The 12,552-nt window shown below is 37.2% G+C and overlaps 1 protein-coding gene across 1 annotated transcript in view; it reads left to right on the top strand.

Annotated features, from left to right (window-relative positions):
* MED1 (Mediator complex subunit 1) overlaps positions 1-12,552 on the top strand; it is a 143,895-nt gene that overhangs the window by 90,455 nt on the left and 40,888 nt on the right. Inside the window, exon 7 of the mRNA XM_067137654.2 lies at positions 11,941-12,172. Coding sequence (XP_066993755.2) covers positions 11,941-12,172 — 232 coding nt within the window. The remainder of the gene's footprint in view (positions 1-11,940; positions 12,173-12,552) is intronic.

Below are 12,552 nucleotides of genomic sequence, written 5' to 3'. Positions count from 1 at the left end.
CAATAAAGCCCCCGAGCGACGTTGCCAAACACACTTCACCCAGTCCTCAGTAAGCTCACTGTCCATCCATCCTGATTATTGGGTTTGAACAAAAATACCAGACGGCAAATTTCCTGTTGGAATGGTTTTTCTTTTCAGAACCACATATGGAGGTAGTTTGATTCCGTCTGCTAACATGCATAACATTACCGTGCAGCATTGATTTTTACAACCACCTGTCCTGATAGTAATGCTTTTAGAGCCCTTAATGTGAACCGTATTGTCCAGTGGCATTTCGAAATAAACAGGCATGTGATGAACATTCTTAATTTGAGAAACAAATAGGAATTTTTTTTCTGCAATGAAAGGCTGTCAAGTTTTCTTCATAGGTAACAGGGAGGCGTTGTGAAATAGATGTATGTTTTCACATACACATTTAGTTTCTTTGATATAAGTTCCTTATCCACCAACAGCTTGCAGTAAAACCCTCCTTTTGAAGTTCCCTTGCATCTCTATAATGTTTTTCATACGATATAAACTTCATCATGATCCGTATTGACAAACGTTCACATACATACACATCCCATGTCGTTCCGTCTTAAGCGATGGGTCGGCAAACGAGGCTTCTCCACCAGTTGCGGTCCGTGAACTTCTCTCCTTCTTCAATGCTTTCCAAAGTATGTCTTCTCTGTTGAATGTCAATCTTCACCCTGTCCTTGTACCCGAGTCTTGGTCGCCCTCTTGGTCTTTTGTCTTCAAGTTTTAGATCGTACATTTTTTTTTGGTAATCTGTTATCACCCATGCGTCGCATATGTCCATACCATCTCAGTCGCTGCACTGTTATTTTGTCCGTCAGTCTTACAACTTGAGCCTGCTTGCGAATTTCCTCATTACGGACTCTGTCTCTCTGTGTTTTGCCGATCATGCTACGGACAAATTTCATTTCTACTGCCTGGATTCTACTAACATCTTTGTTTCTCATGGTCCATGTTTCGCAACCATAGGTCAAGATTGGTATGTAATAAGTTTCATATATGATTCTCTTACATTTTGTTGGTATTTTCTTGTTCCATATTATGTCTTTAACTATTTTGTAAAAGTTGCTACCTGCCTGAATTCTGTGGGAAATTTCCTTATCTATAGAACCAGTATCAGAGATACCACTTCCAAGATATTTGAATTGATGGTTCATCTGTAGCTGTTTCCCCTCCATTTCAATGTGTCCCATTGGTTGCCCGTATTTCTTCATGACCATAACCTCACTTTTCTCTTGGCTGAAGATGAGTCCATATTCTTTAGCAGATTCTGCCCAGGAGTTTATTTGTCCTTGAAGATCTTCTGTAGAGTCTCCGCACAAGCATATATCATCCGCGAACAATATAACTTTCATTTTCTTACCTCCAATGGTTTGGTGAACTTTTCTCTGAATCTCGTTCATCACAGTGATGAAAAGAAGAGGAGACAGAACACCACCCTGTCTTAACCCAGATTTTATATCAAAGGTTTCAGTCATTCCTACAGGTGTTTTGACTTTACTTTGACTATCTTCATATAAATTCTTGATCCGGTGTATCATGTCGTCCTGTATTCCAATTTTCTTCAGTGCTTCCCACACCTTCTCTCTATTCACTGCATCAAATGCTTTCTTGATATCCAGAAAGGCTAACCACAAATCTCTGTTGTGTTCATAGTATTTTTTCCATTAACTGACGGACTGTAAAGATTAAATCAGTTGTTGATCTCCCCTTCCTGAATCCATACTGTTCTTCGAAGAGGTTCTCTTCAATAAGGGGTCTGATTTTACGCTCTATAATTCTTTCATAAAGTTTACCAACTTGAGATGTTAAAGTGATGCCTCTATAGTTGGAACATTTCTTTCTGTCTCCTTTCTTGAAGATTGGGATTATGATTCCTGTTTTCCAATCGACTGGTATGTCTCCTCCTTTCCAGATCTTACGAAAGAGTCTGTAGATCCAATGTTTTCCAGAAATGCCCATTGCCTTGATCATTTCTCCATTAATTTCATCAGCCTCTGCTGATTTTCCAGTTTTGATGTATTTCCAGGCGTATTCTTACATCATTCCTTGTTTCTAACCTGTTGTCAGAGGCAGACTTGCAGGAGGTAGTACCGGTACTGTCTTTTTGTGTAGGCTGCATGCAATTCATATTTAGTAATTCATCAAAATAAGTCCTCCCAAGTCTCTTTGATCTTCTCATCTTCAGTGATCAAATTTTCATTATCATCTCTTAGGTATTTGGAGTGTTCTTTATCTCTTTTTCTATTTTTCATCATCCCATATAACATTTTCTTATTACCATTAACATCCTCTTTCAATTCATCACTCCACTTGTTCAACCACTTCTCTCGTTCTTCTGTAACAACTTTGTTTGCTTGTTTTTTAGCAACCCCGTATAGTTCCTTATTATGATCAGTCCGGTTCTTGAAATATTTTCTGAACATGTTGTTCTTGTTCAGGACAGCAGTTCTTGTTCTGTCATTCCACCATGGAGTTTCCTTCCTTCTTCTTGTGCCACTGGTTCATCCACAAACCTTCTCAGTTATCATTACTAGATTTTCTTTCAGATCCTTCCATTCCTCCTCAACTGTTCTTTTCATCTGTCTTTGGTATCACTGTTTTGATGTTTTCTTGGAACTCTAATATTCTATCATTGTCCTTCAGCTTCCAGGTCTTGAGTTTCTTTACCTGTGTGGTTCTTACTTCTTTTAACTTAAACTTTAAGTATCCAATGAGGAGTCTATGATCACTTTCCAGGTAGACACTAGGAATCACTTTTACATCTAACAGTCTATTTTGTAGTTGTTTCTCGATCAAAAAGTAATGTATAAGAGATTCACTTTTTCCATCCCATCCATATCTTGTGACCTGGTGGCTTTTTTGTTTTTGATACCATGAGTTCCCTATTATAAGGTTGTTCCTCAGGCAGAGGTCAAGTAGTCTAGTTCCTTCTGGGTTTCGTGGACCCCTTCCACGTGCTCCTAGAATACTTTCATATCCATCTCTCACAGTTCCTGCTTGAGCATTCATATCCCCTATGATAATTGTTCTTATTCTTTCCTCTATGTCTTCTTCAAAATGTTCTTTTTCTTCATCTTCACAACCAGTCTGTGGTGCATAGCACTGAATGATGTTGATGTTCTGGGAAGAATCCAATTTCAGCATTATGTAAAGAATCCGATCAGAAACATATTTTACTTCTACTACATGATCTTTCATTTGATGATCCATAACAACACCAACTCCATTTTTTTGCTTGGTCTCCACCTGACCAAAAGAGATGGTATCCCTCTCTGAGTTCCTTTGATCCTTTTCCCTTCCACTTGGTTTCACTGAGTCCCAGTATGTTTATGTTCCTTGTTTTCATTAAGTCTACACATTCCTCAATTTTCACATTAATAAGAAATGAAAATAAAGGTCCACCTATTGAATACCATTTAATATGATGTCAAATCACTTATACAGTGGGATCAGTTTATTATCTTCACCCATGGACTAAAATTGGCAATGTATAGCGCAAATACAATCAAATTAACACTTCAAAAATATTATGTACATTACACATTATTTTATAAAAGAGTCAAAAATCTCTCAGTCTATAATACTATAATTAGTGATGATGATTATTATTATTATTATTATTATTATTATTATTATTATTATTATTATTATTATTATTATTATTATTATTATTATTAATAATAATATTATTATTCAGGGTCTCTCGTATAAACCCAGACCGTCCAGTGGCGTTTATGCTCCGAGCCGCAAGGAGCATGCATGTGTTCGACCTAGCATCAATGGCCAGTCTGAATCTCAGCTGTTAACATTGCAACACATTTTTTTCTTATGTAAAAGTTATTTTAAGTACGAGTCAGCTTGACGGGTACGCGATACATTTGTTCAGCAATTTCCAGGTGAAGTGCTGCCTTCATGAGCACAGATTCATGTAATTGTAAATAATTTTGTAACTACTGGCTCAGTGCTCAACAAAAAAACGTGCTCACACGAACAGTTTTAACAGAGGAAAAGCTAAATGACATTGGTGCAAATCTTGGAAGGGTCACCGAATAAATCGCTCACCAAATTAGCACAAGAAGTAGGGGTTTAGGTTTCTTCTGAACACAGAGCTACAAAGCTGTTATACATCAAACCATACAAGTTTACATGGGCCCGTTATTTAAAACCTGCTGATCCAGCCACAAGAGTGAGATATTGTGAGTGGTATCTTGCATCATTGAATCATCATTTTTTCGACTCACAGCTTTTGTTCTTTTCGGATGAGGCCTGGTTTCATCTTAAAGGTCATGTGAACAGTTATAACTCTCACTATTGATGTGCAGAAAATCCTAATGATGTTTATGAAATCCCTCATTATGAAGGATGGCACTTGTAAGATTTCATATAAGATTGTATACATGCTTAAAGCATGGCTGCTGCACTTGATGTAAGTTGGTGTGAGGCATCTGCTGTAGCGCAACGTACAAACACCATGTGCTCGGTCTGGGTTTATAAGAGAGACCCTGTAGTATTATAGAGTGAGAGATTTTTTAAAGTGTTAATTTGATTGTACTTGCTCTATATATTGTCACTTTTGGTCCATGACTGAAGATGACCCATAATGGGGCCAAAACTGATCCCATTGTAGAAGTGATTTGACATCATATTAAATGGTATTGAGTAGGTAGACCTTCATTTTAATTTCTCTAATGATTATAATTGACACCTTTCAGTCAATACACCATAACCTGGTTCACATCTTTCAGTCATGTATATATAAAACTGGAAACTGTGCACTCTACTAACGGAAAGTTTTACAATCACCCTTACTTTTTAATAACATTTTCTTATTCTTCCTTCAGTCGCGAATGTGTGGTTTTCTGGAATTGAGCAACAAAGTGAGATTTCAGCTGTTGCCAAGTCGCGTGACATGAAACCCCTGTCGCCGCATCCTTGGAACAATGTATTATGAGACCACTATCCAAAAAGCTTAAATATGACCCACATCTCAATTTAAGGAACAAAATTTCTGTCAAAACAAAAAATTGGTTGGTATTCAGGATTATACGATATTCTGTATCGAGGCTGCATAATGTGGTTAAGTGAGGACCAAGAGCCCTAACAACTTTGCCATAAATCAATTATTGTTTTATTGCAAAGATGTGAAGATAGCTATACTGTACATCTCCAATTTATTAATGTACAGAACAGTGTAGCACAACCATACAAGATTATGGATTAGGATGCGTATCTAAACAGCGAAGAAAATTAAAAACACTATATTAAATTATCAAACATTTCAAAGGCAACCTTTCTATGAAAACATTTTTATAACATAAATTGGAAATTAAATTTACAACAAGCAGTACCAGTATACATTTTATATTGATCTATTAATAGTCGCATTTGTTGATTCGAAACAGATCACTCATTCATATAATCTTTAATTGGCTTAAAACGCTATTATCAAAACGTATTTAAAATTCAGTAAGCTAACAATTAGCCAGCCCCATGGTGTAGGGGTAGCGTGCCTGGCTCTTACCTGGAGGCCCCGGGTTCGATTCCCGGCCAGGTCAGGGATTTTTACCTGGATCTGCGGGCTGGTTTGAGGTCCACTCAGCCTAAGTGATTAAAATTGAGGAGCTGTCTGACAGTGAGATAGCGACCCCGGTCTAAAAAGCCAAGAATAACGGCCGAGAGGATTCGTTGTGCTGACCACACGACACCTCGTAATCTGCAGGCCTTCGGACTGAGCAGCGGTTGCTTGGTAGGCCAAGGCCCTTCAAGGGCTGTAGGGCCATGGGGTTGGGGTTTAAACTAACAGTTAAAAATTGTAAATAATTTAGAAAAGATGACTAAATTACAACTAACATTAAAGGCATTCTAAAGATTTCATAACCTATAAGTTTCAATTCCGTATTGATTATATTCACAAATATGAAGTTTTGAAGCTTCCACCTAATCAATACATATATTTATATATTATTGTTCTACAGTACTGGTTTTGACCTTGTGAAGGTCATCTTCAGCTGACAATCATAACATACAATTAAAACATCACAATAAGAATGTCACATGATATGGATAAAACATTGTCATTAGAAATGTTCTAGTTTAAATAACCATCTACATTAACTGATATAATAATTAAAACTTAACATTACTGTATGTACATGAATGATGTAGTCTATGTTAAAATACATTTTTCTTCCATTATAAAGGTGTCACATAGTATGGGTAAAAACTTTATCAATTTGCAAATGTTTTTCGTCTTATCTTCGTCTCCGTTAATCGGCAATACTATTATGTGTGCAGGTGATATAGGTTGAATGTACAATTTTCTTAAATTGTGAAGTGTCCACTGTTCCACATTAAAACTTATGACTAGATGAATAAAACATTTTGAAGTACAAATTAGTTCTTGCGGTGTGTTGTATATGCGACTATGTTATGATATATAATCAGCCGTGTTCGTCTACTGGTGATATAATAGTATGAGTTTCTTGAAGTAATATGAACACTTATGCTGAAATCAGGTAGTTGTCCGGTGTTTAGTGCGGGACTTCGTCGATATATATATACAAAGCTTATAGTTTATGTTAAGACTGGTTGACCATTGAAATTTGATAGAATACGGTATATAAATGTAGATAAGTTGTTGTTTTAGTGACGTGCTTCCCTTAGTCTTTGTTATTTGATTTTGTCGAATGTCAATATGTATTACTTGATTTCAACATATCTTGTGTTTTTTGGTTAGCGTGAAAGCTTCTTTCTTCACTTTGTGTTGTAGGGCGTATTTTGTATCTGTAAATAGAAATAAAATGTAAGAAATGTTGCGTCTGCCAAGTTGGAATGTTTGTGTGAAGTTGAAATGGATGTGTGTGTACTTACTGTAGATGTTGACACTTTGATGTGTGCGCTATTCGGTAGCATGTCGAGCACTGTTCCGTGTTTGTTTGAAGTTGCTGCTTGTAGCTGCGGAGGGGAAGTTCGGAGGGGTAGGGGGGGCGGCTGTTGAGGAAGTAGGACTGGAGCGGGGGGTGTCTTCTGGCGGTTCATTTGTGTGTATTGGGTCTTGTTTTTTATTCTTTTTAGGTAATTGTGTTTTAGGAAGGGGATGACTGCATTGAAAAGAATGTTAACTTTATCTGTAATTTCATTTAAATTAAAGTTTGGATTGGCGTATTGATCTAGGTCTATATAGAATATCAAGTAATACATATTGATATTTGACAAAATCAAATAACATAAAGACTAAGGGAAGCACGTTGCTAAAACAACAACTTACCTACTTTTATATACCGTATTCTATCAAATTTTAATGGTCAACCAGTCTTAACATAAACTATAAACTTTGTGTATATATCGACGAAGTCCCGCACTAAACACCGGACAACTACCTGATTTCAGCGTAAGTGTTCATATTACTTCAAGAAACTCATACTATTATACCACCAGTAGACAAATACAGTTTACAGTTCTCTGATCTATGTTACCTTCACAAAATAATCAATGGCTACACCAAATGTAATACTCTTCCGGCGTACTTCCCTATACACGTTCCTCCCCGCCCTACACACAACCGGCACACTCATCATGTGTCCCATCCGTTCCTAACTTTACAACAATGCTTTTATCTTCCACCGTCTCCCTACTCTTGGTAACTCACTGGCCGATATTGACATATTCACACCTTTCGCATCCTTCAAACAAAAAATTAGAAGATTCCTCTAAGTCCTCTCCAGGTTTTCACTTTCTTCCGTCCCTCCAACCCCGACCTTTCTTCTTCCTAATTTCAGTAACCAATACTTGCCAGTTACCGTTGTCATTGTTGTTACATTGTTACTGTTAAAATTGTTAATTTATTGTTGTTACTTAATATTGTTGTTTATACCTTTGTTATCTTTTATACGTATTTAAACTTCTTCTTCTTCTTCTTCTTCTTCTTCTTCTTCTTCTTCTTCTTCTTCTTCTTCTTAGTGTAAAATGGCCCTCCATAGGCTGTATCTAATAATTAATTAAATAAATAAATAAAGAACACAGTCGCATACAACACGCCGCAAGAACTAATTTGTACTTCAAAATGTTTTATTCATAGTCATAAGTTTTAATGTGGAACAGTGGACACTTCACAATTTAAGAAAATTGTACATTCAACATATATCACCTGCGCACATAATAGTATTGTCGATTAACGTAGACGAAGATAAGACGAAAAACATTTGCAAATTGATAAAGTTTTTACCCATACTATGTGACACCTTTATAATTTAAGAAAAATGTATTTTTAACATAGACTACATCATTCATGTACATATAGTACTGTTAACTTTCAATTATTATATCAGTTAATGTAGATGATTATTTAAACTAGAACATTTCTAATGACAATGTTTTTATCCATATCATGTGACATTCTTATTGTGATGTTTTAATTGTATGTTATGATTGTCAGCTGAAGATGACCTTCACAAGGTTGAAACCGGTTCTGTAGAACAATAATATATAAATATATGTATTAATTAGGTGAAAGCTTCAAAAATTCATATTCTAAAGGTTTACCATGAAATTTCTTTACAAAGTTAAAAATGGAATCCAAGATTTCCTTATACATTTGGCAAGTCCTGTTCTACAAGAGTGAACAAACAATATACATAATTATTTCAAAATACGACTACGTAGTTAATAGGAAATCCTGTGGTGGAATCTAAAATTCCTTGTTGCAGTGGGCTACTCCTCATACTACTGGAAAAAGGTAAACAACGAATAAAATCAACATTATGTTTACAAGCGTTATACAGTAAGGTTTGCCTGATCCAAACAAAATGCATAGTGTATTACTGGATGGTAAGACATCGATGTATTTGTTATAAATGAGGATGTGGGACCGCCCTGTGGAATTCTTACATGATATCAAGGTTACATTAAAACAAGAAACTTACTTTATCCCACGTCCATTGCCAGTGCTCCCTGTGGAGCAAAAGCTCGATGGTAAGGCAACCGTCCAGAAAGAAGCCCAAGTAAAGAATGACCCATGCTAACAGAGCATCCAAGAGGGCATCCTCCAGCTTGCACGCAGCAAACTTCCAGAACAATAGAATGCATCAATCAGTTGGCATGCATGTTTTCAATACGAGCAGCCTTGCATCCAATGACTTGAGAGTGATAGTTTCCACACTCTACTAACACATTCCAGAAACAAAAGTTCCTTCTGTCGCCAGAAAGTCGGGAGGGAGGAAGGAATCACTTGGCTTCACATGGGATATTCCCACAGTCCCCTTCACCCAGTAAGATGGACACTTATGAAAAACAAAGCCGAAATTTTACAGTTGGCACATTAACAAACAACTATTTTTTTCCATGCTGCACTTTTGCACTTGGTATGCTTACAGATATCTTCTTGCTGAACTGCTTAGTTGCTGTTGCTGCTGCTTCAGCTTGGTCTGTTAGCTGGTCTTAAAAAATTTTGCTTGCTGAGCTGCTCTTTACATTACGATTTGCTTCTGTATATTCTAAACTCAGTCTGGCTCTCTCTTCTGGTGGTAGACTTGTGGTGTCGAGCCTTCTCTTCAAATCTCTCGTCCTTTCAACCTCCTGCCAGATGTCTGCTGATTCTTCAAGGTTCTGTATCCCTGAATTCAGATTCACATGTGTCAATGATGGTCTTCATAACTGTAGCCTAGTTTTAATTTAGATCTTGTTACTCTGTTATTGCTAGAGCTTCAAAGCGATTGTTGAACGAGATCTTAAAGGGACCTTTGCTTCAGTCAGTTTTTTAACTGCTTCTTATATCTGTATCCCTCTTCAGAGCTGTAACTTTCAGCTTAAGGGTAAACAAGTCAAGGTGGTGTCGCTGCCTACATCAGCACCTCTTTTGTTTCTGACGTCTACCAAGGATCCTCTCCATTTTCTGCTCATAACAATATGGTTGATTTGGTTCTATGTTCCAAGTAACCTTGTGACATTATTTATAACGAAGTTCCTCCAACTACTAGGTCAAAATTTTTGCAGACGTGAATGAGTCATTCAACATTATTTCTCCCTGACGATGCTTTCCAAGAAACCTCCCAACCCCTACATTGTTGCCTCCAACCTGTACATTCAGATCTCCAATGAGCATGATGATGTCCTTTTATCTTCCTCAGAGTGGATATCAGATTGGCATAGAAATTATCTTTGCTTCATCAGCTACCTCATTTAGTGAATAACATTGGACCACGGTGACAGAATGTACTCTGGTCTTGAATTTTGTGGTTGTAATGTGTTTTGATACTGGCTACCATTACACTCCTTGACTAAAATCCCAACTTCCTCACCGTATTTCTTGTCCTCATCTCTACCTGAGTAAATGGTCTCCTCTCCTTGAACTCTTATCTCCCCAAACGCAGACCATCGAATTTTGTTCACCCCCAGGATATCAATCTTATACCTCATCTCTATGAATTCTTGTAGTTTACTGGCTCCCACATAATGTTCACATTCCGTCATCCAATTCAAATGACCTTTTTCATAGCAGAAGCTGTCAACAGTGAAAAAGAAAAATCTCAGAGGTACGAGTTATTGGCACATAGTCTCCTAAGTTTACTGAAGTGCTGTCCTTTTTCTGTGCCTAAACTAGCATGATTTTCTGTCAGGTTTTACTCCCTTAGACTGTGGGTTCATTCCCCAACTGCAAGGCAGCAGTTTTTCATATTTTAACACCTGAGTACTGGGTTGCCTCTTCCACCATCTCCAACAAATTGAACTTCTCCTATGCTGTTGATGCCATGGAGGTCTTCACTACTTAACGTTGAGTGAGCTCTCAGTTGTTATGACTCTGGAAGGAAGTAGGCCTAAAGTAAAATGGAACATTGACATTGATGAGCAAGCAGCCAAAGCCAGTTAGTGTCAAATTAACCCATTCAAGTCATAATAAATGGCCACATTATTGGCTGCAGAATCAGATTTAATTTGCCTGCCATTAGCTTGAGCGTACCTGTCACACATAAACATGTATAAAATACTAACTAATGAAGGTAATTCACTCAAATTCATGCCATTGAAAGTTATGACTTACCCATTCTTCGTTCCTTGAATGACTGCTGGCTGCAGTACAAACGTTTCAGTTGAAATAATTTCAAAAGACCGGATCCGTATATGCTAAAAAACATCGCAAGTTCGGACGGTGGACAGACTGAAGTTTTAGTAAGTATTTCTGAAACACCGCTGTATCAGTGAAATGGATATATATCAGGATTATTGTCTTTATTCTTTAACTTCCTATCACTAAGGTTCTTCTGTGTCACCTGCCATGTGCATTTCGAAGAACCTGGTGCGACACTTTCGCGTTCTTCAATGCTCTGTGCACTCAAGTAACTTTCACTGTTGCTATGGCTACTCTCGAACTCTGATTCATTTTCCAAAACATCATTATTGCCGAAATTGCCATCTAAAACACTGTCTACAAGTGCTTGTCGTCATTGCCACAATGCCGGTTCTACTGCATAATGAACACTGAATACCGACTAAAATAAACTGTTCAACAATTCCAGTGTCGCACAGAAATACAGACAATAGGTCATGGCTCTAGTTCCTCACAGTGCATATTGTGAGAAATTATATTGCAAGGGGAACCTAATATATGAAGATAAACGAGACACTGTGTCATTGCGAGCTGAGCTCGTCCTTTGATTCATGCGCCAAAACACTGCATGTGATCACAGCTCGTCAAGTGACACAAATGGGTTAAAATGCTTGCACGTGGTAGCTGAGGTCATATGCTTGTTGTTGTTAATAATAACAATAATAATAATAAAAGTAGCTGTGATAGCTGTTTCTGGTCAAAGCATGTGTACCTTATAGTATTAACAATTACAGTTATTTTGTAATATTACCAACAGTGTTCTTTTGCATTCATTTGCTGTCGGTCTGTTACCAGCATTTATATGTAACCTACTTTTACAGTTCTCCATCATATGCTGCACTTACTGCATCCAACAGTGCCACCTTGCCAGCATGCTTTGTGTTAAGATTGAACCATCCTCTACCCATGTGCCTGGCATTGGTACGGCGCATTCAGCAGGTTACCGAGATTGAATGTGGAGATTTATCATCACCCCATCCACTGTTGAGCCTTATAACGCAGCATGCCTCAGCTGGACAGTTAGACTGTGCCAATAATAGAGGGCTGTTTGTGGTATGTGACTCCTATGTTTAGTTCTTGGAATGCTGTAGTATCTTACTCTTGTTTATGTGTTATATGTTGTATGAGTTGCTGGTGATGATGTAATATGCATTATTAGTTTCTGTAATTTTCTTCTTTTTTTTCTTTTCTTTTTTTTTCTTCTTTTCCTTTATTGGTCAGTTTTTCTGTACGTATAGATATATAGCTTTACTAATGTATATAGGGTCATACAAAGATTGGTGGTACTTTTTTTGGTGAAAAGTGGGATTATTTTTCCCTAAAGGCTACTTTTTTTTTTTCAACTTACTTAACTTTTCAGTATAAGTCGCAAATATTAAAAGAACTCGCTAGTAGCATTACTGTTAAAACAATGACGCAGAGGAAAAATACTC

This window comes from Anabrus simplex, chromosome 1, assembly GCF_040414725.1.
Source record: "Anabrus simplex isolate iqAnaSimp1 chromosome 1, ASM4041472v1, whole genome shotgun sequence".
In the NCBI taxonomy this organism is placed as follows: domain Eukaryota; kingdom Metazoa; phylum Arthropoda; class Insecta; order Orthoptera; family Tettigoniidae; genus Anabrus; species Anabrus simplex.
This window is presented reverse-complemented; position numbering and strand designations above follow the sequence as displayed.